Source organism: Aspergillus campestris (genome assembly GCF_002847485.1).
Source record: "Aspergillus campestris IBT 28561 chromosome Unknown P168scaffold_9, whole genome shotgun sequence".
Classification (NCBI taxonomy): Eukaryota; Fungi; Ascomycota; class Eurotiomycetes; order Eurotiales; family Aspergillaceae; genus Aspergillus; species Aspergillus campestris.
In genome coordinates, this window is record NW_020194344.1 from 322422 (window position 1) to 350052 (window position 27631).

The 27631-nt window shown below is 52.5% G+C and overlaps 10 protein-coding genes across 10 annotated transcripts; 8 read left to right on the forward strand and 2 right to left on the reverse strand.

Moving 5' to 3' along the window:
• On the forward strand, window positions 1-2206 carry P168DRAFT_298264 (Zn(II)2Cys6 transcription factor; the record flags this gene model as incomplete). Its single annotated transcript, XM_024838251.1, has 4 exons — window positions 1-145; window positions 249-449; window positions 519-842; window positions 876-2206. The coding sequence occupies 4 exons, from the start codon at window positions 1-3 to the stop codon at window positions 2204-2206; spliced, it is 2001 nt and encodes a 666-aa protein (XP_024691084.1).
• A 1122-nt stretch (window positions 2207-3328) lies between these two features.
• P168DRAFT_255942 (autophagy protein 5) lies at window positions 3329-4903 on the reverse strand. The gene is made up of 4 exons (XM_024834494.1): window positions 4689-4903; window positions 4480-4632; window positions 3973-4426; window positions 3329-3877 (listed from the first exon to the last, which is right to left on the reverse strand). The coding sequence occupies exons 2-4, from the start codon at window positions 4597-4599 to the stop codon at window positions 3474-3476; spliced, it is 978 nt and encodes a 325-aa protein (XP_024691085.1). The 5' UTR covers window positions 4600-4632; window positions 4689-4903; the 3' UTR covers window positions 3329-3473.
• A 5955-nt stretch (window positions 4904-10858) lies between these two features.
• On the forward strand, window positions 10859-11237 carry P168DRAFT_291636 (uncharacterized protein). The gene has a single exon (XM_024837446.1). The coding sequence runs from the start codon at window positions 10890-10892 to the stop codon at window positions 11064-11066; it is 177 nt and encodes a 58-aa protein (XP_024691086.1). The 5' UTR covers window positions 10859-10889; the 3' UTR covers window positions 11067-11237.
• Window positions 11238-11315: 78 nt separating this feature from the next.
• On the reverse strand, window positions 11316-12611 carry P168DRAFT_239299 (putative alpha/beta hydrolase; the record flags this gene model as incomplete). The annotated part of the gene is made up of 2 exons (XM_024833667.1): window positions 11316-12138; window positions 12205-12611. 2 exons carry the CDS (start codon window positions 12609-12611, stop codon window positions 11316-11318), a joined length of 1230 nt encoding a protein of 409 aa, XP_024691087.1.
• Window positions 12612-15116: 2505 nt separating this feature from the next.
• P168DRAFT_239233 (glycoside hydrolase family 7 protein) lies at window positions 15117-16610 on the forward strand (the record flags this gene model as incomplete). Its single annotated transcript, XM_024833662.1, has 3 exons — window positions 15117-15332; window positions 15402-15788; window positions 15846-16610. 3 exons carry the CDS (start codon window positions 15117-15119, stop codon window positions 16608-16610), a joined length of 1368 nt encoding a protein of 455 aa, XP_024691088.1.
• Window positions 16611-17887: 1277 nt separating this feature from the next.
• On the forward strand, window positions 17888-19827 carry P168DRAFT_291639 (2-(3-amino-3-carboxypropyl)histidine synthase subunit 1/2). The gene has a single exon (XM_024837447.1). The coding sequence runs from the start codon at window positions 18032-18034 to the stop codon at window positions 19760-19762; it is 1731 nt and encodes a 576-aa protein (XP_024691089.1). The 5' UTR covers window positions 17888-18031; the 3' UTR covers window positions 19763-19827.
• A 744-nt stretch (window positions 19828-20571) lies between these two features.
• P168DRAFT_298286 (uncharacterized protein) lies at window positions 20572-23901 on the forward strand (the record flags this gene model as incomplete). The annotated part of the gene is made up of 2 exons (XM_024838255.1): window positions 20572-23069; window positions 23886-23901. 2 exons carry the CDS (start codon window positions 20572-20574, stop codon window positions 23899-23901), a joined length of 2514 nt encoding a protein of 837 aa, XP_024691090.1.
• Window positions 23902-24168: 267 nt separating this feature from the next.
• Window positions 24169-24998, forward strand: P168DRAFT_291643 (uncharacterized protein). Its single transcript, XM_024837448.1, has one exon. It carries the CDS (start codon window positions 24217-24219, stop codon window positions 24715-24717), a length of 501 nt encoding a protein of 166 aa, XP_024691091.1. The 5' UTR covers window positions 24169-24216; the 3' UTR covers window positions 24718-24998.
• Window positions 24999-25161: 163 nt separating this feature from the next.
• P168DRAFT_298270 (NudC domain-containing protein) lies at window positions 25162-25864 on the forward strand (the record flags this gene model as incomplete). The annotated part of the gene is made up of 3 exons (XM_024838252.1): window positions 25162-25401; window positions 25460-25781; window positions 25833-25864. 3 exons carry the CDS (start codon window positions 25162-25164, stop codon window positions 25862-25864), a joined length of 594 nt encoding a protein of 197 aa, XP_024691092.1.
• A 242-nt stretch (window positions 25865-26106) lies between these two features.
• Window positions 26107-27537, forward strand: P168DRAFT_320067 (Zn(II)2Cys6 transcription factor domain-containing protein; the record flags this gene model as incomplete). The annotated part of the gene is made up of 2 exons (XM_024840335.1): window positions 26107-26271; window positions 26320-27537. 2 exons carry the CDS (start codon window positions 26107-26109, stop codon window positions 27535-27537), a joined length of 1383 nt encoding a protein of 460 aa, XP_024691093.1.
• Between the last annotated feature and the right edge of the window lie 94 nt (window positions 27538-27631).

The following is a 27631-nucleotide window of genomic DNA, read 5'->3' on the forward strand; positions in this document are numbered from 1 at the left end:
ATGTATACCACCACCGCATATGCACCCATGCCGCTTCGTGCGCAACCAAGCACTTCACGACCCAACATATTTCCGATACAGGATTCGACAAATCCGCCTATCCCAGGATCCCCCGAAAAGGGCAAGCTTCGGCGCTCCCGATCCGGTTAGTGTCGAGAAATAGCACCAATTTCCACCCTCCGAGGCCTTTAAACACGCCAATATATGTGAACCAGAAGCCGGGAATGACTGACAAGGCAAATTTGCAGGCTGTTACACCTGTCGAGTTCGACGAAAGAAGTGTGACGAGGGTCGTCCTGCCTGCAAAGCTTGTAGCAGCCTTTCTGTGAATTGCGAGTACACTCAACCCGCGTGGTGGTCAAGCGTAGAGCAGCGACGCATACAAAAGGAGCGGATTAAGAACAAAATCCGGGAGACAAAGATGCTCGAAAGGCGCCTGAATCTGGAAGGTATGTATCTTGACCCATTCTATTCCTGATTTTATACATCTCATTCCAATGCCTTTTTTTCTCCTATAGAACAAGTCCGACGTTTACTTCCATCGCCGGCAAACGTCCAATATGATTTTAGTCGACCTCCAGCTTATGGTAGCCCCTATGGTTCATCATACAGCTCTTACCTGCCTACTCCAGGCTTGACCGCAGGATCTCCGCCTTACCCGTATAACTCGGGCGTTTTCACCACTCTACCGGAAACTCCGCTACAAAATACCTCGTCCTGGCAAAATGCAGATACCAATTCATTTTGCACCATGGGAACAAACTTACAGCCAGTGCTCGCACCTGCCAGCATTTCGCCTTGTGATCAAGCGTATCAGAGATATGATCAACCTGCCCCGCCCAGTGAGCACGCGAAAGAGCAGCAGCAGGTCGAAGATACCGACAAACCGTTATCTGCTTATTTGAAGGATACCGAGTCACTGGACGAGCGTGAACGACTCCTACTCTATCACTTCGTCGATGATGTCTTGCGATTGATTTTTCCAATTCTGGACCTTCACAAAGCAGGCCCAGTCCGAGCGCGCGAGATCCTTCATTCCCTAGAGACTAACAAATCCTACTACCACTGCTCGCTTAGCGTGTCTGCGATCCATCTCAAGACCAGCGCCCACCCCGAGGCTAAGAGCGTCGAGCGTGACATAATGCAGCATCGATACAAGGCCGTTTCGCATTTGACCCGGGCCCTAGAATCAGACAGCGGCCACGATCAGATTCTCGATGCCACGCTCGCCATGATCTTTTTCCACTGCTCCGTGGGTGCCCCCGACGACCACCTGCCGGACATCCCATGGAACCAACACTTTAAGGCCGTCGCAGATCTTATCAACCAACTCGGACTGATCGATTCATCACCCTACGCGGCTCTTCCTTTCAGCGTTTCTCTGACGGCGTGGATCGACATCCTAGGCGCCACCATGTTAGGCAGATCACCCCAGTTTGCCCACACATACCGTACGAAGCATCTTAGTGGAATCTCTTCTGGACTGAAGGAATTGATGGGCTGCGACGACCGAGTGATGTATCTGATCTCCGAGATCGCATGTTTAGATTCATTAAAAGGATCAGGCCGTCTGGACGAGCTCAACATTTCCCACCACGTCTCCGCACTAAGGGCGCAGATTGACCATACCGAGCCCGTCGACTTCCGGCTGGAAGACCCATGTTCTGCTTCCGGCGAAATCGACCCCGAAAAATTGACCATGAACATGACGGCCATTTTCCGCGTGGCGGCTCGGATCTACCTGTACAGCCTGATGCCATCCTTCGACCGCAGCGAACCAAGCATCTTCAACTTAGTGGAGGCGGCCGCCGACCTTCTACAGTCCATCCCCACGGGACCCTACGGCTTCGACCGATCCCTAGTCTGGCCACTGCTCGTGGTGGGGACATATTCGACCCCGGAGGGCAGTTTCCGCGGCATTCTGGCCCAGCGAGCAACCGCCTTGGGTGAGTCAGGCGACTTTGGTAGCTTTGGGCGCATGTATCGCGTCCTACAAGAAGTCTGGAAGATCGCCGACAACCCTCCCATGACGCCAGCCTACACGACTCCCAGCATGCTGTTGCCCCCATCCGACCACTCCTACGACCAGCCGTTGTCATTCGGCTCCATCCCACAGGTCAAGACGATGGGCCAGCCCGTCAAAAAACAGCCCGTCCACTGGCGAGACGTCATGAAGCGCTACGGGTGGCGTTATCTGCTCATCTAGCATGTTCAACACATGCACATACCATATACAGACAAAACGAACAACGAGTAAGAGAAACCCCCCTCCCCCCAACATTGTCCATCCATCCAGATCCCTTCCCCAAAGTTCCCAACAGCAACGCTCGACTCTCATTGGACCTCACGGCTCACCAATCTTAGCTCGATGATGCTGCGGCATTAATGCAACATTCCCACGGGTGATTGACACCCGGGCGTTTCGGTGGTTGGGTGGTGGGAGTTAATCAAGGTGGTAGGCGTTTGGAGGCTTTTTTCGATATCTATTATTTCTTTTTTTGTTATCTATCTTTGTTCTTGTTCTTGTTTCACTTTTTACTAGTCTGTGGTGGTTGCTGTCGCTGTTGCTGTTTATATCCCCCATGTTTGGTTGTTCTATTTAATTCTATTTTTATTCTTAGTTTTTATTTTTCTGTTTTCTTCCATAGCACTATTTTCTTTGATTGTATGTCGTCTTTTTCGTTCTCTTCTCTTCCCGTGAGTACAGGGATCGCACTAATAAAAGGCATAACGCAAACTAAGCACTCGTTTTCTGTTAATCGCGCAGGGAATATGGTGTTTTATACATTATTACTATGTAGCTGTTGGTGTTCTCCACTTTCTTCTTTTTTTCGTCTTTTTTTCGTCTTTTTTTCGTCTTTTTTCCTCTTATTTTATTTTACTTCATAATACCTATGAACTAGCAGGGAAAAACTCTCGTGACTCGAAAGCAAATCAACACCTTCGTTCAATACTTTATGGTTAGTATCGTTTTGGATGGAATTTGCATTTATGTCTGTTATTAGGCTGGTTGGCGTTCTTGGTCTTGATCTATATCTATATATTTATTTACTACATTTCTTGTGGCAATATATCTATTTGCTACGAAGTCTATTTGACTTTTGAAGTTGGGAAGTTATTTTGCTTTTTTCCTGTTTCTCTCAATATGTATTTCCAATCCGACATCCACCTATTTCGGTTTCCATGAGGTTTCTGGAAGAGGAATTCATGGATTGGACCTTTCATGGGAGCGAGAGTGGTAGGTGGGCTGGGTAGAATGGTAGTGGTGAATTTCCACATTCTACTAACTTGAGGGAAAAGAGAACTCATTTGATCTGGACTTGAGCCTGGTAACCGGTTTATATACATAATCTTCTACTATATATATGTATAAATATATATATTCACGTAGACCATGATTGTACTGCGTAGGTAGGAGACAAGTTGGCTAGGATGGATGTAGAGAAAGTAGTAACAACACATGCTGTCAAGGTTCATCCCATCATCCGAATAACAACATAAAGCCATCCATCCCCATAAGCACAGCTCCTGACCACCTCATCAACAGGCGCAGACATCGGCACCGCAGCACCATGCAGCACGGGCCTCGCCAGCACAGGCGTCCGCCGACTGGGGAACAAATTCGGAAGAAGCGAGTGCAGTGCGGACCCTATCGTTTGCGTCTGTGGGGCGGGACTCCCGCGCGAAAGCGTCGCCTGGCTGGCTGCCATGCTGGAGGGGGGGAGCGACGGGGGAATGGGCGACTGGACGATTTTGAGGGATGGCGAGCCTGAGTCTGGGGGGAGGGGGAGGAATAAGCGGATGGGGATGTTGCGGAAGGGTTGGTTCGGTGGGGGGAGGAGGATGTTGGATATTCGTTGGTAGGAGGGGAGGTCGACTGTTGAGTGGATTAGTTTTGTGTTTGTCTCTGTGCTTAGATTGGTGGGATTGTAACTATGGGTAGGGAGAGAAGGAGGGCTGGAGAGGACATACCTTCTTCGACAGCCTTCCACAGACCCGAGCTATCTTCCTTGGACAGACTCATAATCTTCTTTGCTGTGCCATTGCGCAGGAAATCCGCTTCCTTGACGCTGTTGATGAACGCGTCGTTCATGACCATGCCGTTCGCATCTAACCGAACAAGCTCCTCATTGGGCCAGTCGCTGAAATGGACCGTCAACCGCCAGGGTAAAGAGCCACCCGCGCTGTCGTCGGTGGGATGTTCTGTCGCGTCCTCGGATGCGCTCCTGTCACCCTTCGAGGCGGGGTCTGCACCCGCGTAGAGGTCATACAGGAGACCAATGGGCAGGTGCCATTTCAGAGGCACGCCTTCGAATGAGAGCCAGCCGTCGTGGGGGCTAGAGCTCGGGTCGATCAGTGACGATGAGAAGAAGGCGTGGAGCCTTTGGAGCAGTGATGGGAGATAAGAGATCCGGGGGCAGGAGATCTAGACTAGTTAGTTTCGAGGAATGTGGGTATCATGAGCTAAAGGTTGCTTACGAGGTATGGGTCTGTCTGGTCAAATGTTCGGCTCTCAGAAGCAGCCAGCTCTATCTGCAGGGGAAGTTTGCCGTCCCAGACTGCCTTTTGGATGCTGCTGAGTGTGGACTGGTTGTACATGTTGGTAGAGCAGGTCGTGGTCCAGCGGTTTAACTACGGACGGTCAGTAAGTTGCCATGCAGAGATATAGAAGGTAGTTTGAGAAGTACCAAAGGTCAGATTCCAACAATGAGGCACCTAGTCAGATTACAAGCTACAGTTGGCGTTGTCACTGCCCCGCAAAGCTCAGGCCATCATCAAGAACTGCTTCCCGCGCGCTCTCCCAGTTCAGACCCGTCGATAAGTTGGGACCCGCTAGATATAGTTTCTGCAAGGAGATAAGGTTTAAGAAGAGAAGTGAAGAGATATCGGGATTGTGGTGGAGATGGTCGAAGGTGGAGAGATGAAGTCTGGTGAGTTTCCTGAACGGGAATCCATGCCTCCTTCCACGTGATGATCCTATTCCTGCCTGAGGCACACGTCATCATCCACTCATGTTCCTCTTCTCTCCTCGGTCTACTGTATATATTATGTCTTTCTGTGGATCTATCTTGTATATCCAGCACATTAGGCGTGAAGCTGTATGTGAATCTTGCCCCGGAACTACGACGGTGACCCTTGATTCCAGCAGCCCTATCCACAGGACAGACCCAGACCTCGCCACCATAAGAGATGCGGTGCCCTACTGGCATTTATCCAGAGATCGGGAGACACTAATCCAGTCCTGGCAAGCCTCTCTCATCAGCCTTGGTCTTCCCAGCTTATGGTGTGTGAGGCATGTATTGATGATGTAAAGACGATTGTAAAAGACTCATATCAGGACCGACAGCCAATGATCCCAGCTAGTTGTCAATCCCCTCTGCTTTGACAATCATCACCATAATAGGCATACCGAGACGATTTCATTATATTCCCTCCCTCTAACAATCCCATCAGGGTCTCAGAGACCTCTGCAGCTGACATGTACCGTCCAATGCTTGGACAGCGTTCGGCCAGCGTTCATCTCGACGCTAACTCTAGAGCCCGTCGCACTCCGAAAATAAACGATTACACGGTCAGTCATTCTCATTGATGACCCAGACTACCGATGTAGGATGACGCGAGGATGGGTCCTCTCTGAATGGGCGTTGGTCAGTTTATCTGGTTGCCTTCTGGTTTGCCTTGTGGGCCAACAACGGCCTTCCGTTAGAGTGGGCCCCGTATTGCGTAGCTTGCAGTCGAAGTCGGACGCAAGGTAGACTAGCTGATACGCCCTGCTTGAGTAGAGATGAACATCTGCACCTTCCTGGCTAGGGTGAGGACTGCGGCCGAGGGCTTGGGGGCTTTTGAAAGTACAATGGTGCTGTATCAAGGTTTCTTTGGCGTAATTAGTTGGAATCGGCGAGTATTGGTAAGATCGGCTAATATGTAAATTTCATATGCAGACGCCGAACGTGACCATGTTAAATGCCAGGAAGGCCTCGATAAGCCGCCAGTGACAAAGAGCGTGACTTGTTCGTCGTCTTAATGATCATTTGAGCACCTGCCAGTCTCTGGCTGTCTAAACCACCATTTTGACTAGCATTGTGCAGGCAGTCGTCAATCCCTCGGCCTGGCTTATGGACATGATACGCGAGAAGCCCATCCGGCGAGTCCCAGTCGATATGGGACCAACAGGCCTGCCCGGATGGCCATTGAAGGCCAGCCCAATCAAGACCTCTCATACCCCGCGCTCTTGAGAGCAGATCTATTTCCATGAATCAATATTGCAATTCCAGGATGATGGCGAGAATGGTGGATACTGGTTGCAGGGGTTTCGCCCGAGTACTTCCGTCGTTTACGTGAGCATTCAGACACGCACATTGGAACAATAATGTCTCGCTAGGAGCGCCTTCGTTATCATGATGCGGGGGATAATCAGCAACCTCAATTCCAATTTCTGTTGGAAAGAGAGAGTATTCCTCCGCCGTCTCCAGATCATGGCAATGAGACGTCAAATGACTGTCTTCGTTCGGTCTGGCGTCAAAAGCGCCATTTGAGATAAGAACGATATCCTACTCTGAGATAATCTCGTCGTTTCGCATCACGAGACAAAAATACTCGACATGTACTGGCTTTCGGGAGAGGTCCCATTCGCTATACTCAGCCCATGACACAAGGAGTTTTGAAGCAAACCCCGAGCATGCAAGTTCGAATCAAAACCACGTGGATCCAGACCTGTCTCAAACGGCAGCCAGGGTAAATTTTCTGACGCCAAACAAACACACAGTGTGATCCGGGCTGCTCTCGGGCTGTCTTGAAGCAATCTAGGTTGATCAGTAGTTTTGGCGTCCAAAGTAAGTCTACAGACGTGACTTGTCCACATGGTAGGGTGATCCAAGGGGAATTGGGGATTTCGAACATGCTGTATGAAACAGCGTGGCTGCGGGATATGGGACCTCCCTCTTGTTTGCTTCGGTGTAACTTTCATCTGAACACTCAGCCGGAATAGCCTCAGTTCCAAAAAGTAGGTTCAGACCGTCCTAGCCGGTTCCGGAGAAGCACCTTGCAGCTCAGGCCCCTTCAGATAGGACTAGGTCAGCAATTCTGCTGGCATTCCATATTGGTTAGAAAAAGACCTGGTTGGTTGTCCAGCTGCCAAGGCCCAAAAATCCTAGACGTAAGACAGTGCTAGAAAGCTTCCTCAGCTGTTGTCGTCACCTCGTTCCTGTTTTCTTCTTGGCGTAATTTGACATTGGCGGCTGTTTCATTTTACAAGCTGTCTGCTCGTGAGTATCATGCGTTTTGTTGTCATCCCTGATTTGAGGGTGGGGGAAGGAAAGGGGCCATGAGGGAAAAGGAGTGAGTTATTGCGAACGAAAAAGAAAAAAGAAGACAAATCCAACCAAACATACAAATGAACAATATAAAATAATCAAGTAAAAAAATTGAACCTTGGCAGTCTCGGCAACCAATAATTCCGTCTCATCGAGCATTATCCATCTAGGGGCCGCCGTTCAAGAAGGATCGACGAACTAGGTGTTTTTCCACGCGTTGATACTTTCCTCATAGAGAAGAGGGAATATTGGCTGAATTGCCGTATGCATAATGCATCTGAAGTGATCGCAAGCTGAACTAAAGCTCCTTCTGATCTTCGCTTGCTTCGCGTCCCACATACTTGTGATTGACTTGACTCCATGCTCTCGTCGACTTGGGTCGGTTCGAGGAGATGGCCCAAAACCACACGGAGGACAGCACACTTAATCGAAGGGCAAAACTCGAATTGACGGTAAATTCAGATAGGTCAGGCCCATTGGTGTACGGCATGGGTGATCACATCGCAAAAAGGGGTCAGTCACTACGAGTTCGTGTCCGATCACCGTCCAATCTCCCTTCAGGGGAACCGTTCGCTTGGCGATCCGTGATGAGACGTAGGACAGAAGGTCTGTAAAAAGTTAGCCTTGGGTGGAGCGTGTCAATCAGCGATAAGGTTGCTGAGCTTTTCGCGGGTGTTGGCCCAAGCGCGTGCCTTGCATCTTGTAACTGTGGCCCCATGCATCCGGGAGCATACCCCATGTCGGCGACGATGGAATCGATTGATCAAAATATTAGCGTGGAAATTCAACGCTGTCCTTCTCATCGTCGGCTCTATTGTTTTCCGAGAATTAGCCGACACCGAAAGGGGCTTTTTGGTACAATTATTGTAGGAAATACGTAGCTGACAGGTCTGACAGGATCATTACTCCGCGGAGTTGTCCCCCGGCTGTGCAACTGTATCCCACTGTGGAGTTCTTGACGGAGTTGTATACCCTCTTTGGTGCCTCTTTTAGACAGACGACCAGGAGAGGGAATAAGATCTCAGCTAGAAAAGAATGTTATACTAACTTTTGACGGCGGACGGCCAAGTCTGCCCCTTTCCGCCGGAACTCCCTGAAAGCCCTTGCAATTTTACTCGGCCCCATTTGGCGGGGGCGCATACCGACTCTCTGGTAACCCATGCGAAGGAAGCCACTAGAGCAAGCTAGCGCTACTCCGCTGTTCTAATGCTGGTCAGCAGCCAGGATTGGGACCCAAACCATGGGCGAATTGTCGCAAATTGCTGCAACGCGACGGTCCAGCATCCCTTCTCCACCCGCTAACCCCATAAACCAAGAGATAGAATAGAAAAGACGGGGAAATCAAAAACTTTGCACCGCAGAAGTTGGGATCCATTTTGAGAAGGGGGAAGGAATCACAAGAATAAAACGATAGTTGCTTATTGTGGCGCTACTTTATCTCGGTCGATTGCGCGGCCTGGAAAGCTCTTAGGGTTACCTCCACCCACTGCAGGGTTCGCCGGGGAGAGCGAGGCTTAGCTCCAAAGGAGGGTTGCTTTTTCTGAATTTGCTAGCCAATGGTGAAATTAAGGGCTAGGTGTGCAATGAATGTAGTTGAGTAAGCATATCTGGGGGCTGTGGTGGTCAAGTATGTGGGAGGTGACGCTGCAGGACCCACAGTAATGATAATTGTCATGTCTCACACTTGAATTGAGGTGTGGACATGAACTGATATTTTTCTTTTCTTTTTGCTTCTTCCAATAAGAAAAGAGAGAAAAAAAAAGAATTCTTAGATTAAAAAATATGAGAAGAGATGTTCGCAGTGCGGTTCTTCTCATACCATGAGAAATGAGAGATTGATCGAGACGTCTGTTCCAACAGGCGTCTATGCGTCTACTGAACCCCCTAGATGAAAAGGGTGTAATATAATGAAGACACCATACTCGACGTAAAGTCTTAGCTGCATGTTGCCCTTGATGCAGCACGGTAGAAATCATCGCTGGTCAGTGCGCTATCGTCAACGGGATCTGATGACGGTGCGGACGTTGATGATCTAGGTCGTGACTGATCATTACTGGATCAGGTAACAGTAAAAAGATGTCGAGGGATGAATTCAGAATAAAAGGATAAAAGAAAAAGAAAAGAGAAGAGGGGAATAGAAAGTAGATCAGATTGAACCACAGGAGCGTGGCCTAGTCCAGGGTTGGACTCTCCACTGAGGCAGTGCGTGATTGCTTTCGACCACGTTTGCCCATTTTCGTTTCAGCCGATCGTTCCAAACGGTTTGTCGATGATCTTTTTTCGGGTCCCGAGGGCACATAGTTTCCCCACCTCTGACACGCTGCCACCGGATTCTGGGACCCAATGTACTAAGGCTCGTGACGAAGCTTTCTTACTTGGGCTGGCCAATCTGATGTCTGTGTTTCAGCTAGACGCACCCCTTTCTATAGGCGGACGCATCCGATCCACAGTGACGGTTCTCGCCTGTAAGACAGGAAGAAAGTAAGAAACCCATTGTCATCTAGAGCTTGGACTGGACGAATCGGACCAGGATCATATACCGAACGAGTGGGTGGTCTCTCGGTTCCTGTAACCGACGTAGGCCATGGCTATCAATCATGGATTTCCCCAGAGTGCTCCTTCCGTACTCGTCCGATCTCTTACCCAAAATTGGATCACACTTTCCATCCCAGTCGTGGGATACATCCTCCATTTCCACTCCCCCACTCCTGTAATCACCGATGTCAGCCTCTTGTCAGGGCTTGGCTTGGGTGTGACAAAATCGATAGGACCGAACGAATGATGTGTCTTTGCTCACTCCCTAGATTCAGTTAGCAAGTACCGAGAAGTCACGGGCAGAGTCCCATCTCATCTAGTGGCTGATCACCAACAACGGCTTGAGATTAAGAAACGATGAGAGAGATCAAGCCTGTGCACCTGAGCAGTTGAAACCTTCCCAGACAGTACAGTCGGCCCGAAGATCTCTATCTCTCTAGGCCTGCTTCTTCTTCAATTAGTGCCCTTTCTTTTCATCCTACCATTCCTGGTTTGGTCTTCCGCTCGCTCCCATACCCAGTCGACTTCTGTCTATTTTCGTATTCCATCTTACCGAATCATTCGTCATCAGTCGACGATGCAGATGTTGAACCCCGTCCCCGAGCTATATAGTGCACACGGAGTCCCTCTGCTGCTTCAATCTTATCGGGCTATAGTTCTCGATTCTCAAGAGTATTCTTCAAGCATTAGCATCGGCATAAGCTCTCTTTCTATCAGATCTCCACCGTCAATCCAAGATTCGTTGTCTACTGTCCAATCGAACCAACCTCGGTATCATCCTCATCTTGAAGATTCATTCTTTGAGCTCCCGAACCATAAGGACGCATATCAACCCAAGGTCGCTTCGCATTTCGACGTCTCTCCATCCTCCCAAGTAACGGAATTCGAGTATCATAGACCTCACATCATCGCCGAAATGCCTTCCGCAGACAAGCAAACCACCAAGTAAGGCTTCTAGTCGTACTCTCTCCTTGTCCGATGTGGTATACTCACAGAGAATTCCCAAGCAGAAACACCAATGGAGTCAGCAACGGTCTCAGTATGGGTCACTTGAACAACGTCCCCGATCAAAGCAGTGGCGGCGTTGTGGATCGATTCTCACAATCGAACGCCGCGGAGGAGCCTTACTTTGCTCGCGCACGAATGGAGGATCGTTCGGATCACGTATCACGTCTTTCAAGCCAGCTTGATGCAACAGATGAGATCATGAAGAAGTGAAAGAAAACAGGAAAGACAGCTTAAAGGGGGTAACAAAGGCATAATCTATATTTAAGAAACGGGCGAGAAAGGAGGATTCCCCACGGCCACATCGGAAGCGTCTATATACAATTCTATCAATACTGAGAGGATAGCTTGGCTGGGATGGCAGGATCATCCCAGAAGTGTAAGGTTCAAGAGGGGAAGTGCTCGGTGAGCCTTCCCAGGGAAAACCGGTACTCTGTCAGATAGTGCAGTTGGGAAAGCCAATTAATGCATAATCTTCCACAGGCAGTCTGCCACCTCGTCGTATTTCGTACTCGGGAATTCGTGTCCAGCGTCGAAGTACTTGAAATCCACGTTCCCTTGGAGCGCTGATGTGGCATCGGGAGCAAGCTCTTCCTTCACGATGATTCCATCATGCATGCCGCACAGAATCAGGACTTTGTTGCTTGGTAGACCGTTGGCACGCTGCTGTTCCGGTGAGAGATACTGCTGCGCTGAGAGGAAGCTCCCCAAGCGTTCCCAATTTCCCCGCTGACGGGCCTGCAGGATCGGACCAAATCGCATGCTAGACATGAACGCATGAACAAAGCCGGCATGATTGTTCACCTGCCACTGCACGGCACCAGGAACACTGACATGGGGATAGGCCCGCGACAAGAGCTGCACATTCGCCCCACCCTGGGACGGGAGTTCCTCAGTCAGTGCAGAAGCGGCGTCGACCTTCTCGTCTTTGGGCTTGGGAGTGGTCAACGGGCCAGCACGAAGACGCCGACCAACGAGAAACCCGAGGACACGCTCAGGGAGGAGACCATTCGAATACAGAAGCCGAGTCTGGGCGCTGATTTGGGAGTCACGGATCAACCCCGCCGGGGCCATCAGGGCCAGGGACGAGAGGAGCTCGGGGAAATGAGCTGCAAACGCAGCGGCAATCCCGCCGCCCAAAGAGTAGCCGGCAAGGCAGAATTTGCCCGACCCAGCACCGGTCCAGGGGATCGGGGACGTGCTCAGGGCCATGAAAATCTGCGTCGCAAACAATCGGTCGTCCTGGGGAAGATCGGACGGGCAGTCTGAGAAGCCTCTTCCAAACCTGGTAATCTATCAGTATCGAATATGACGGTTTGTGTCGCACCGGTACTCTAAGGTGATGGCCTACAGATCGAATAGCATCACTCGGCACCCCCGATCCACCAGGGCGTGTGCCAGTCCACCCAACGCAACGCAAGGCGTTGTAATACCATGAACGAATAACACCTTGGGTCCGTCGACAGGGCCCCACTCATACACCCTCATCGATCCATATGGTGTCGTCAGGTCTCGAGCTCCGGGGAGAACGTCGGTCGGCAACGGATGCTCCCGGTTCTCCGCATCCGATAAGCCCAAAACCTTGGTGCGGGGGGCAGGGAGAAGAGTCTCCGGATGTTTATCGGACAGGGCCGAGCGAAGTAACAGACCAGCAGTGACAGAGGCACCAGTCAAGGCCAGCAAAGGAAGTTGAGTCTGACGGTTGGTCAAAGAATCGGAGAGAACCTCAACGGTTCGGCTATACCAAGCCGTGGCCATGGTTTCGGGCTTTTGTTCCCACGTGGGATGTTTATATATGAGATTCTGAAGGGTCTATTCACAAAACAAAAAACAATGCGATCTAGGAAAATAACGAGGCCAGAGAAGAGAAAACAGAAAGAACGACAGCTGCAAAGAAGAAGGAACAGGAGCAGCAGAGAGAGTAGTGAGTCTGTGGCGATAACGGAGGCTGATACGACAGGAACAATGATAATGCAGCGGCAGTGCCCCGGCATTCAGGCAGGAATTCCCGTCAGCCGAGGTCGCCTGCTAGAGTGCCTGAGGCCAACACTCTCGTCTGGACATTGATATTGACCGTCTTGGAACATCTCCAGTCACTTCTCACTTCTCACTCTGCCATCTTCCTTCCGGTCTTGTTTTCTCTGACAATTCCCACAGAATGATAGACAGAAACAAATCAGTCAGTCTGTTCCACCACATATTGCGCCAGTCTTGCCCATCTATGGATTACCAAAACTTCGTCCATGCCTGGGCAACATCGTCCGTCCTACTTTCCCAGACGATACAGAGAACTTCGCGCGGGGATGGAGGGAATAGCCCCCGATAAAAGCCAACAAAACATGGACAAACCCACCAGGACGAAATAACGGAAAGAAGAAGAAGAAGCGGTCAGAACGAACAATTTCCCAGAGATCCGGAGTAAATGAGAAATTCACACAATCTGGACCATGTGGGATCCGCCGGAGTAAATATCTCCTCGCCGAGTTTCAGAGTGGCAAGGCGCCAAATCTCTCAGATGACTTATCATTTTTCGTAACGGAGCTGAAGGTGTTCACCTTGAAACCGGGAGATTTCCCTGACATCCCCCATGCCCCCACCTTTCAATCATGTGTGGCAAGACCTGGAGGGATGCGGATGGTGCCCCGTCTGCTTCTCCATGGCATGATTCCGGCTAAATCAGGCCCAGAGGATGGCAATGCTTGCATACTGGCGCTAGGATGATTCCATATGGAAATGATCGGCAAGGTACGGCATCGTGTTCCTGGCTTGACGAGTAGACAGCGGACGATCGGAATCTTCGGGACTTCCCTCGAGGAAGGTTGACAAAAACAATCCATGCAATTATCCTTACCCGAGTAATCCTCAGATCATAAGGTCACTGCATGGATCATCCTGTGTCCTGCGCTACTTTTACCGACATGATTCACAGTTGACAAGTCTTATCGACGTCTTGTGCCTGTATAATCTTGGACAAGCTTAAGGAAGTACCACGGAGGACGACGCTAGTAGTCATCCATCCGGAACCTGTCAACATGCAGCTTCGAACGCCGTGGATTTATCCTGCGACCTGGGCAAATCAAAATATGGCTGTCTGATCTCAGGGCCTAAGGATCAGCTCAACACGGACATTAATATTTCCTATCATCTCCCATTCGGGTGGCTAAATTGGTCAGACGCCTCTCTCACCACATGGCGCTGCTTTGCAAAAGCCTCGGAAGCCACGAAGCGCGGGGCAATCTAAATCCATGGATATCATTGATGGGAAGATCTACCCCCGCAAACCAAGGATTGAAAGGGCTAACGGGTCCCTTAATCATCCCGCAGTTCCCATTGCAGCCACTTGTGCTTCAGGTTCCCCACAACGCCCAATAAGCGCCACATACGGTCACCTCGTCACCATCCTTAGTGCGGAGACCCGACGTCGATTAGTCTGGTTCTTACTAGGGATTGTCGGTCCGTATGGGATTTTCGGCTCTTACCCCGGATGATCTGAAGGACTAAGCTGCTGCAGATGTACTCTGGATTGAGGGCTGGTAGTCCAGAAGAGTCACGGCATTCCTTCAGTGTTCATTCCTGCAGTGTTTCGCATATGTTTCTACCTGACATCGCCTAATCATTCTCTAGCCTTATGGCATGTGGAAGCCGATCTGGCTGGAATTCATGATGCGCACGCTAGAGATCCACGGAAAATCCAGAGTTGATTGACACCGCTATCAAGCTCCTTAATCTACCGAGACGTAAGGTCTATAGCTTAACTCCCCACTTCTCGGATACCCGATGGGGCCGATGGCTACCGCTGTCGTGCAGAATTGACTGCCTGGACTCTCGTCTCGTACAAAAATGACCCGGAGCATCCTCCGCGACCATCATCGTCAGTCTAAACCTGATCTTCCTTGTGTCAACGGCAAATGAACTCGTCCGGATTGATTAAATTATTGCCATTAGCTCTCTGACCCCACGGCTTGGCAGTAGGAGCTAATCTAACCCTGGTCATCTGGTTGAATGGAAGTGTCTCTGATCTTATCAGTGCTCCAACTTCAGGGCCTGTCTGAAACAGGTCTCCAGCGGCGTAGCGGTCCGCGACACCGGTCATGAAGAGTAGTGTTGATCCACCTAGAACGAAAAAGAAGCCATCCTCGAAATCCTGGTCCCAAAATGGCTATATAAGGAGCCGTCCGCTCGACTCGGGATAGGAAAAAAAATCATCTCTGCAGGACAGACAACACAGAACAACTCAGACACTCTTTCCGATCTTCATTCAAAATGCATCAACGGTCGCTCCTTATCACCGCTCTCCTCTCTGCCGTTCGCGCCCAACAGGTGGGAACGATGCAGGAGGAAACTCACCCTCCCATGACTTGGCAGGAGTGTGCTAAAGGCGGCGAGTGCACTGAAAAGAGCGCTTCCGTGGTCATCGATTCCAACTGGCGCTGGCTGCACTCCCTCGAAGGCTCTGACAACTGCTACACGGGAAATACTGTAAGTGCTCCCTAAATCCGTTACACCAGAAAAGTGTATCATCATAGCTCACTGGACCAAACGATATAGTGGGACGAGGAGCTCTGCCCGGATAACAAGGCCTGCGCCGAGGGCTGTGCCTTGGAGGGAGCGGACTACGCCGAGACCTATGGCATCACTGCCGAAGGGGACTCCCTGAAGCTCCAGTTCGTCAAGGGTGAAAACGTTGGCTCGCGTACCTATTTGATGTCGGAAGACGACGAGACGTACCAGATTTTCAACCTCAAGAACAAGGAGTTCACTTTCGACGTCGACGTCTCGGAACTCCCCTGCGGCCTGAACGGAGCCCTGTACTTCGTTTCGATGGACGCCGATGGTGGACTGGAAAAGTACGAGGGCAACAAGGCCGGTGCCAAGTACGGAACCGGCTACTGTGACTCCCAGTGCCCGCGTGATCTGAAGTTCATCAACGGCGAGGTAAGTCCATTCACGACCCACCAGCACTAGGCAAGAATGCTGACCGTCTCAAACCAGGCCAACGTGGAAGGCTGGGAGCCCTCCGAGGGTGACAAGAATGCCGGTGTCGGTGGCCACGGCTCCTGCTGCCCCGAGATGGACATCTGGGAGGCCAACAGCATCTCCACGGCCTATACCCCCCACCCTTGCGACTCTGTGGAGCAGACTATGTGCGAGGCCGATAAGTGCGGCGGCACCTACTCCGAGACCCGCTACGCCGGTACCTGCGACCCCGATGGATGCGACTTCAACGCCTTCCGCATGGGCAACGAATCCTTCTACGGCCCCGGCATGACCCTTGACACCAAGTCCCCGATGACTGTCGTGACCCAGTTCATCACCGCCGACGGCACCGACACGGGAAAGCTCTCCGAGATCAAGCGCTTCTGGGTCCAGAACGACAAGGTTGTCGCCAACGCTGAGTCCAACATTGAGGGCGTCAAGGGTAACTCTATCACCTCCGAATTCTGCTCCGCCCAGAAGACCGCCTTCGGCGACGATGACCACTTCACCGAGCACGGTGGCCTCGAGGGCATGGGCGACGGTCTGGAGTCCATGGTCCTGATCATGAGCATCTGGGATGACCACTACGCCAGCATGATGTGGCTTGACAGCACCTACCCCGAGGATGCCGAGGCCGGCAGGCTCGGTGTCGGCCGTGGTACCTGCGAGCCCCACGCTGGTGACCCCGAGAAGGTTGAGAGCGCCTCCGGCGACGCCTCGGTGACTTTCTCCAACATCAAGTTCGGCCCCATCGGCTCGACCTTCAAGGCTCCCGCCTAAGCCACCAAACCATCGCCCAAGGCACCACGCCCCGGTTTCCACCAGGGATGCGATGTCCGGACGATCCCAACAAGAAGACGACCAATTCTTGGTTAAGTTTCAACGAAAAGCTTGTACATAAGGCCCTAGACCCGAGACTCTTCCGTTCTTCTTTTCTTTCTACCCTCCTTCTCTGTTTCTATTCTTCTGAATCCTCTGGATAGGGTCAGTTACTATTACTGCTTCCTTTTCGGATTGTATTCGACCCCCTTTTACTTCTTGTACCTTTTTATCTGTTCTTCATGTATTTAGTGCAAATGAACATTTCACGTTTTGGGAAAATCGATTCATTCCTCAATATGAGTAGATAGTACTATAGTAGGTGCACTTGATAATGCACCACCTAAATACGGAAGATACTTCAGTGAATCCTTAGAAAGAGGAAATCCTCTGCCACATATCTATATCGTGCTTCATTCGCCAATCGATAGCCTTGTTCTCTTCACCATGACAGTGATATACCGTAGCAGTGGCAGTACCCCTGTAAAGCACCTTGTCCATCATTGACTACCAAATTAAGGTGTGTAAGTCAGCAGAAATAAAACGTATTAAAACGGCGAATTGCCGAATCCTAGACAACCTAGTAGAGACCCTCGCCAGAGGAGAACCCAATGGTCTCAGGATGTCCCACTGCCTAAGTAAATTCAATGAATACCGGTGGTGTCTGGAGAATAGTGTGATTTTTCATAGATGGCCAACTTCAACGCTCGTCAAATCGTTCATGGTACTCGAGTTACATGTCTATTGGTAGATGTGGGCATGTAGAGACCTGATTTTGTTTTGCGTGTTGACGATAAATATATTGTCGGGGATCCCACTATATATTTTGTGACATTGGACGCCAGTATAGCGCAAACCCGGTCTCAAGGACGGGATCCCCTTTCGTGTGGAAAAAGAGGATATCGAAAAGCTGCTTATATTGTAGTTAGCAACCCCAGTGGCACTCTGCGAGATCGAACGCTCTCTGACCTGGAGTTGATCTGTCGCGTCTAGCTGATGTGCCGACTGGGTGGATATGTAGATTTCACCACCCTAGGAAGATCACCAGGAGTAGTGATGATTGACTGTATATATTTAGATCCTCATCTTCAATCTATAGGTAAATCAATGATGCAACATAAATATATGCTGCAGGTTATGCGTATACTCCCAGAAGTAATTGGCACTAGTGTTATTGATCTCAAGCGGATGGCGGGGTGAAGATTGGATTAAAGTGGGGGGAAAAAAGAAGTGGGACGATTTCCGTGGATTTTTTCTTCTCCAACATCAACCACGTCCATAACTATCACCCACCACAAACACAATCTAACGGGCCTGATTCTTTCCATCGCTCTAATAAGCTCCACTTATTTCTCAACACAGTGCATGACATGACGAACGAAATGGAGGCCGCCCCCGTCCTCTCAACGCCGGATGATCGCATCCTGGAAGCCACCGAACCCGTCGCCGCGCAGGATGGACATCGCAGTTTGTCGGACGAGGAGCTCTCGATTACCTACGATATCGAGCGCACGTTGAAGGAGATTCGCCAGGCTCGGTACAAGCGCATTGCACTCCAGTTCCCCGATGATATGCTGCCGGATGCGCCGCGGGTGTTCCAGTTGCTCAGTCGCGGTCTGGATGCTCGACGCGCCGATAGCAATGATAATGGAAATGCCCAGGATCGCAGCGATGGGACAACCAAGGTCGATAGCGACTGCGACGGTGCATGCCTCGCGCAGTCGGTAGCCCAGCTGGACGTGCAGGACCAGAGCTATGCGCCGAAACTCTACATCTTGGGGGATACGTCCTACGGAACATGCTGCGTGGATGAAGTAGCCGCGGAACATGTGGAAGCGGATGTCGTCGTGCACTACGGACGGTCGTGCTTGTCGCCAACGGCCCGACTCCCGGTGATCTACGTCTTCACCCACAAGCCCCTTCCTCTCGAGCCCGTTGTTCGGGCTTTCAAAGAAACCTACCCGGATCCCACCGCCAAGGTCATCCTCGCGGCCGATGTCACCTACACCGACCACATCCCCGCCTTGCACGCGCGCCTGACAAGCGAAGGCTACACCAACCTGTACGCCACAGAGCTGGTCCACGACCCGTCGTCCGCGATCCCCAACCGGACGGTGCCGGACTCGGTCAAAGACGCACCGGACACCCTGACGGATTGGCAGCTGTTCCATCTCTCGGACCCGCCGACCGCCCTGCTGCTGACCCTCGCGTCGCGCCTCGCGTCGATCCATATCTACCCCACGGACCGCCCGGCGAGCGAGACGGTCAAGCCGCTGCCGGCGTCGACGGGGCTCGCCCTGCGGCGTCGCTACGCGATCCTGACGCGGCTCAGCACGGAGCCGATCTTCGGGATCCTGATCAACACGCTCAGCGTCAAGAACTACCTCCACATCGTGGAGCACGTCAAGCGACGGATTGCCGAGGCCGGCAAGAAAAGCTACGTGTTTGTCGTGGGCAAGCTGAACGCCGCCAAGGTGGCCAACTTCAGCGAGATCGGCGGCTGGGTGGTCATCGGCTGCTGGGAGAGCTCATTGGTGGACAGCAAGGACTTCTGGAAGCCGGTGATCACCCCGTTCGAGCTGGAGCTCACCCTCAAGGGGGATGAGGAGCGGGTCTGGACGGGGGCCTGGCAAAGTGACTTCCAGAGCGTCCTGGACCAACCGTCTCCGAACCAAGAAAGCCAACCCGATGAGGAAACCAACGGGAACGACGGCGCGGAAGACGACAACGAAGCCGAGATGTCGGAAGAGGAATCCGCCCCGCCCGAGTTCGACCTGCGCACCGGTCGATATGTCTCGCACTCGCGCCCGATGCGGAACCCTGCACCCCGCGTTTCCGGGCGACCCGACGAGGGGGCACCGGCGGGCAGCGGACCCTCCGCTGCGCGGGCTCTCGCCAGACGGGCCAAGGGCGATTTGGCGATGATCGGCGGGACCGTCTCCCCGGGGGCTGAGTTCCTACGGTCGCAACGTACCTGGAAGGGGTTGGGGAGTGACTTCGATATCCAGTACGAGGAGGAGGGCGAGTCCGAGCGGGATAGTACGCTGGTGGTGGAAGGGCGCAAGGGCATCGCAAGGGGATACACGGTAGGAGAGGCAAACGATCGGCACTAGAGTTCCCGGCAAGGAATTTAACCTCGTTAGACTCGATAGACTATGATCGCATCAGCGTTTATTTGATTTCAACTTCCCCCCTGGTTTCCACCATGTGCCAATAAAGTCAGAATAATTAGAGTTCTATTGATTCCTGAAGAGTTAATAGGAGTGGTGATAGTCATCACCATGGACGGACCCCATTACCAGGGCGATAACAGGCTAATAATACCCCCCTGTGATGATTCATGGGTCAGCTCTGTCCTACCTAGAGGGGCAAAGGGAACCCATGCAGAGCTGAAGGATAGAATTCATATGAATCATAGCAATGAATGACAGCAGTGAATGATCCAGACTGAGTGAATACTAATATGACTGCGAGAAAGAAGTGAATGGATACCTTAGGTAGAGATAGCAGTGGAGGCGACCTATCACATGATGCAACCTCAGGCAGATCCCGGACGTTGGATTTGATCCCAATTGTGAGTTGTCAAAGCCACATCTGAGCACCATTTCTCCTCTCTGCTTCTCCCAGAACTCCCCTTCCCTTCTTTTCTTCCCTAACACTCCTTTCTCTTTTCCCCCTTTCATCCTTGGTGGAACTCTACGGTTGTCTTGACTCCTGGGAGTATCTCGTCCTGGCGCTTCCGTTTCCCTCCTTATCATGTGCGGCATCTTCCGCATCCTCCGCCGTGCTCGCGATACCGCGTCCCTCTGATCTTTGGAAGTGCAAGACAGAGTGGAATGAATAATTTGAAAATCAAAAAAGAAAGATAGAAGAAAAGACAAAACCAAAAGAGAAAGAAAGGTCCTCATCTTCGGACAACACCATGACGTCCCTTCGTGATGTGACCGCGGTGGATAGCCGGGATCCGGGCACTCTGGACATGAAGGAGGATGACACCGACCCTGACTCACAAGTGCTCGTGGAGTCGGCGCGGGTACAGTCGATGCCTGCGCAACGGGTTCTCTCCATGTTTGAACGAGTCCTGACCACTAACGCGCCGATCCTGGAATCCCTCCTCCTTCAGATCCCGACCGATACCATTGTCAAGCTCTACCATACCTCTCGCTATCTGCGGACCTTCTTGCGATCCTACCCCACAGCATGGAAATACCTCTCCTTCCGCCTCTTCTACCCGTCGGGCACCCCGTCGCCCCTCCGGTTGGCCGTCGCCGAGTCATCCGATTTGGCGACCCCCCGTCAGTCTCGCCCGTATGCGCTCGATCAGCTGTTGATGAACGTGGTGATCCCCTTCAGTCCCTGTCTGCGGAGCCTGGAGCTGGATAACACGGCCGTGTCGGGTCAGATCCTCTTCTCGACCGTCCTCTACGCACGGCGGGAGACTCTGGAGCACCTGTCCGTCCGCGGATGCAAGAATGTTTCACTCAAGTACCATATCATTCCCTACCTCACGATGTTCGGACTGCAGTACGATGTGGACATGAGGAAGGGCACTGGCAGCTCGCCCTCTACCAAACACCTGGCGCTCAAGAGCCTCTTTACATACCGATGTCGCCATCACCGCAGACGACCGTATCTGTCCTCCTCTTTGGCCCGAAAGGATTCGGACTCGGAACCGACCCACGAACTGGTCAACCTGTGCCGGAAGCTGGGAATTTGGACTGATACTGCATGGTGCTCCACCCCGGCGGCACGGTGTTTCCGGAGAAGAGGCTATGTCTCCATGCGGGTGCCGCAGGGATCGCCAGAGGTGTGGGTGGTGTTTGACCGGCTCTGGCGGTCGAAGAACTGGATTGGCCCGGTGGACACCGGCTCCCAGTCGCTTCAAAAGAATGGAAAGCTGTGGGAACATCAGGAGACCGGCTGTTTCGGGGAAGCTCTGGGGACGGGCGAAGTGGGAGACCTCGGGGAGGGCAGGATGAAGCCGGCACATCTGCGTTGGAGTCACCGACGCTTTGTGGAGAACGTCCGGTGCGACCACTGCGGCGACGCGATCCCGGAAAGGTGTGAGCAATGCAGCATCCTGATGCACTGCGTTGGGTGTCGAAAGACTCTCTGCGCCAGCTGTGCCTATGAACGGCCCTACGTCCACCACGGTAGCCACTCGTCATCCTCTCGCAATAACACATCCTCTTTGTGGTGGGCGCCCAATGCGTCGGTGTCACCGTGTCTCATGCACGACCCCCACGTCAACTCGGACCACGGAAATGCAAACGCTTCGTTACCTTATCCGTCGCTGAAGTTCCACTGGTGCTGCACGGAGCCCATCTTCTCGGGCGGTGGCGGGATCAGCATTGGGACGCCGAATCGGGATGTCGACCAGGTGCGAGCTGCGCCCCTGCCCCGTGGACAAGGGTGGGAGGATCTGGAGTATTCAGCGCAGGAGTGGAGCAAAACCTTCCCCAAGTATGCGTACGGGGACCCGCGGAAGCCCGATTACACACTGGAGACGGGTCACATCGCTATGATGAAGTGGTTGTTGGGCCCACCAGATCGTCAGCCGACGGCCTGTCCGCGAAATCTGTGCCAAGAGTGTTATGATACGCCCCAGTGGAAGGTGCACTGCAAGAGCTGCTCGAAGCCCCTGTGTATTGAACACGACCTTCGCGGCCTTCGATTACGGATCTGTGGCTATCGCGATCTCACGCTGGAGAAGATGGCCATTCAAAATCGGTCGGCGTCCAGCAGCGAGCTGACCGCTACCAACTCGTATCCGTCGCCCCACGTCCCATATACCCATACCGTGCCGGAGTTCGAGCTGCCCTATCGCACGCAGCGGGCGATCGACTCGACGACCAGCAGCTTCACCGAAGACAACCAGGCGGACGGGATCGTCGGCGAGAGCACGTCAGCCCCGCACGCAGCTGGCGCGGCACTGCACGGGCGGTCGCGGAGCTTCTCGGTGTCCAACTCGAACCGATCTCGCTCCTCGTCGCCATCGTCCGTGTACTGCGAGTCACCGACGGAGCCACCCAAATGGCAAGGCTGCCAGTCCTTCTTCTGTCCCCAATACCGGGCAGTGGGCGATCACCGGCAGCGATGCGGCAGCGAGATGCGGGAATGCACGAGTTGCTCGGTGTACGTGTGCCAGGACTGCGTCACGGCGAACCCCCCCTGCAGCTGCTCCTACTGCGAGGTGAACTACCTCTGCCCCAACTGCCTCAAGCTCCGCGAGCGCGACGGCACCTGCCGACGGTTAGAGGAGGAGAAAGCGCGACAGGAGCAGAAGTGGATGAAAGACATGTGGGCGCTAGAGGGAATCCTAGGGAACAAGTTCGCGAACGAAGTCGCCGAATACGCCAGTCAGTTCTTCGACACGGTGGAGGATGAATCCACGCCCGAAGTGCAAGACACCCACCAGGGGTCAGATTCCGCCTGCGGTCCATAGACGGGCAGCTGCGGTTCACTTACCAATGGCGCTGAACATACTTTTCTTTTTCTTTTTTGTTATTCGGATGGATGGGACAGGGGGGAAGGCGTTGGAACAGAGATTCGCATGGGAGGGAACCATGCCGAGAATAGTACCCAGTTCTGTTGTTCTTCGAGCGATGCCGAGTGCACTTTCCTATTTGTGGAGTTTGGGGGAAGGTCCACGGTTGTCTGGAGTATTCATTTCATTCTTCTCATTTTCTCATTAATCTCACGACTTAGCGAGTCATTGTCCATAGGGCATTCGGAGTCCATTGTTGATAATCATGCAATGCACAAAGTCATTATCTCATGTGGTATACGCATAAATGGAGCTGTGTAGATACAGCATAAACCACTAATTTTTACAATGATACCATCTTCAACATAATTTTACCTAGATGGAGAGCGTGCTATACTAGTTTACATGATATAGGCTCTAAGAGAGTATATACGTTGCTTGATCCATATCTAACGAGTTCTCTATAGATAGCGTGATTGTAATATTGTTGGAGCCCTGACGGCTGTAGACCAGATAGTGCTTGCTACCAATAACATATGAGCGATTTGAATGGCGTCACCGGTTCTTTTTCTAATCAAAATGTGGGTACCTAAAAGAATCATTCCAGAAAGCACAGTCCGCACCCTGAAACAACTACACCAGATCGGTGAGATCAAGAATGCCAGGCACCCGGATTTGGCCCCCAACTACGGAGTACATCAGTGTGGCCTACTAGTCCGATTGTATCTACTGAGCTGTTTCTCCCCAAGAGCATTCCAGTCTTGACATGACGTGGTCAAACAGTCATGCCTTGTACTGGTTCAAATCCCGTTGGTGCCCAATCCCTCCGCGTCATTTACGGTTTATAGATAGAATACGAAATGACCTCCCTTACATGCGCTGGCCGCGATAACCTCACCCTCACCCGCAGATTGATCGGCGCAAGCAGGAAGGCTGAGTCAAGATGGCTGTGCAATCCTCCATACCTAGTATAACTATACCTAGTATATCCACTTCCCCATAATTCCAACTCCTCTACTCCGTACTCCTCCCCTCCACCACTCCACCTACCCCACAACAATACATACACACATACATACAATGAAAATAATCCTAACAGGAACAACCGGCTTCATCGGCAAAGAAATTCTCTCCCAATGCCTCTCCCACCCAGCCATAACCTCCATCGTGATCCTCACCCGTCGAGACCTCCCTACCACAGACCCCAAAGTGCAAATCTACCGCATGCAAGACGACGACTTCCTCTCCTACTCGAGCCCCCAATTGACAGCCGCCCTGCGCGGCGCCCACGCCTGCATCTGGTCACTGGGCGTCGTGCCGTCGCGGGCGTCCGACGCACAGGCGATACGGAGAGTCACGGTAGATTTCACAGAGCAGGCCGCGCAGGCTTTTACCAGGACTTGCTCCGGGAGCGGAAGCCGCTTCCGGTTTGTGTATCTTAGTGGTTCCCTGGCGGAGAGGGACCAGTCGAAGTCACTGTGGTTTTCGGGGCCGTATCGGCGCGTGCGGGTTTGTTTCTCCCCCTTTTTCATTCTTGACAGGCTGAGCGTATATCGAAGACAGTTGATAACGATATTCTAGGGCGCGGGAGAAAATGTCCTGCTTGCACACGCTACCCTCCACGGCGACACCTTCGAATCATACATTATGCGACCGGGGATAGTATTGAACAAGACTACCAGCGTCGTGGATCTCGTGCGCGGACTGGCGCCGTCTGTGCGCGTGGATGTGCTCGCGCGAGCGGCGGTCGATATCGCCGTTCGTGGAAATAAAGAGAAGATCTGGGAGAATGGGATGATTGGGGGGTGGAAGTCGACTCAAGCGACATAGACATAGACAGTAATTATCTATAGCTAATGCAGAGAGGAGTATCCGTACTCCGTATAGAAATGATGTTTTTCCCAAAGAAGAAATCCAGGCCCCACTATTTATCCGCCCGAGCTTCCCCCACCTTTTTTATTTTCCAGACAACCATCATCCCACTTCTGTATATCTACCGATCGATCCAATCCCCAGGATAACAACATGTCTTCCGAGCAAATCCCCACCCCCGCCGAGACCGCCGAGCGCGAGCACGAGGAGAAAGAGCGCAAGGCCAGAGAAGCCGCCGAGCAGGCCCAGCTGCCCTACAAATGGACGCAGAGCATCCGCGACGTGGACGTGACGATCCCCGTCGCGGGGACGATCAAGGGTCGTGATCTGGACGTGGTTCTCACCAAGACGAAGCTGAAGGTTGCGATTAAGGGGCAGGAGGCGTTTATCGAGGTATTCCCTATCTACATTACACCGAGCAGAGGTGAGTGGGAAGCTAATCAGAGTACAGGGCGACCTCCCCCACCCGATCATCGTGGACGAATCCTCGTGGACGCTGGAGACGACGTCTAAACCCCCCGGCAAGGAAGTCGCGGTGCATCTGGATAAGGTTAATAAGATGGAGTGGTGGCCGCATGTGGTGACGGGCGCGCCCAAGATTGACGTCACGAAGATCACGCCGGAGAATTCGTCGCTGAGCGATCTGGATGGGGAGACGCGCGCGATGGTCGAGAAGATGATGTACGATCAGCGGCAGAAGGAGACGGGTGGGTTGTCGAGCGAGGAGCAGCGGAAGAGGGATATTCTGAAGCAGTTCCAGGCGGAGCATCCAGGTATGTTTTGACATGAGTCCCTCTCATGAGGGTTGATACTAATGGCTACAGAAATGGACTTTTCCAATGCGCAGATCGGATAGAGGTTAGGTATTCTTACGGTGTATGAAGTAATGCATATAATTGATGCTCATCCCTTGATCTCGTATTGAGCTATTCTTGGTTGATCCACTGGGAGGGCGAATACGAGTTCCCTGATCGGGTTAGCCAGCTGTTCTTCTGGGTGGGTCTCAATGATGCTACTTCTCGACACTTCAACATATCTGGATGGTCATGACAATGTACCATCTACCACTGCGCCATACTCATCAGAGTGAATTGCAGCATGTCCGCAGACCTCTCCCCCAGGATGAAAGGTCAGAAGAGCGTCTTCCGGGTACAGTTGAGATCCCAAGACGCCGGCGATGCGTCCCAAGCGGCATACCACTCTCGTCGGGCCCATCGCAAGTCGCGGGGAGGATGTCAAAAGTGTAAACTCCGCCGGGTCAAGGTATACCCCCAAATCAGTAGTTAGTAGCCCGCCTAACAGATAAATCAGTGCGACGAGACCAAACCCGCCTGTCTCCGATGCCAGAAACACGGCGTCGACTGCACCTACGCTCCGATCTCGAGGGGGAACGAGCTCGACGCAGTCTCAAATATAGCCCATCCAGATACCACAGCCTACACGCTCTCCCTCACCGACATAGCAGACAAGCTGGACTCCCTCCTCCAGCTACCCCCAAAACACAGACACCACCACCTGCACGCCCTCCACCACTTCCACTCCGCAACAGCCTCCACAATCAGCGACAAGAACTCCTTCGACCTAATGCGCACCCGCATGACACACCTCGCATTGTCATCCCCAACAGTAATGCACGCCGTCCTCGCAACCTCCCTCTCCCACCTCCTCCACCTAACGCCCCCCTCATCCCCCACCAGAAACACCTACACCATCCTCGAATCCCACCACTGGCAGCGCAGCATAAGCCAATACGCGCGCGAACTCTCCCACGGCGCGTCCCCCAAAAACATGGACGCGCTGTTCTCAACCTGCCTCCTCCTCACCTCCCACACCTTCATGCTCGACTCCTCCTCCTCCAACAACAACCCAAGGAAAACCTCCTTCATCTACACAATAGACACAAACCCCCACGCCCTATCCTGGCTAACAATGCAATCCGGCCTCCGCCACCTCCTAGCCCTAAACGGCGCCTCCCTCCCCCAAAGCATCTGGTTCACGACCTTCATGACAACCCGCTCCGACAACGCCTTCTTCGAAGACCACCGCCCGGGTCCCAAAGATCTACATCCTGACCTCGCAGCGCTCTGCAATATAACCTCCGAAGACGACACAGAATCAAACAATCCCTACGTCTGGCCGCTGCGCATGCTCACCCCATTGCTGGAACTAGAGCGCTCCCGCCGCTCCTTCCACCACTATTGTAATTTCATGGGGAGGCTGATGCCGGAGTTCTATGAGTGTTTGGCGAGGAGGGAGGTCCCTGCGCTTGTTGTGCTGGCGTGGTGGATGGCGCTTATGGTTGTTGCTGCGGGGGAGGTGTGGTGGTTGGGGGGGAGGTTGCGCTCGGAGTTGCGCGCTGTCTGTATGTTTTTGGAGGAGATGGAGGATAGTGATGGGAGGGTTAGGGCGTTGTTGGGGGTTCCAGCGCGGGCTTGTGGGTATGTGTTGAAGTGGGAGGATGACAATGGGGATGATGATGGGGATGGATTGGGGGTGGATGGGGATCGGGACCGGGAGACTGGTGAGTAGACCTCTTGCTCCGTTCTCTTTATATATTTACGCTTTATGTCTTTATGTCTATGTGGATTTCTTTACTCTTTTGGTATGTAATTGAGTGTTATGA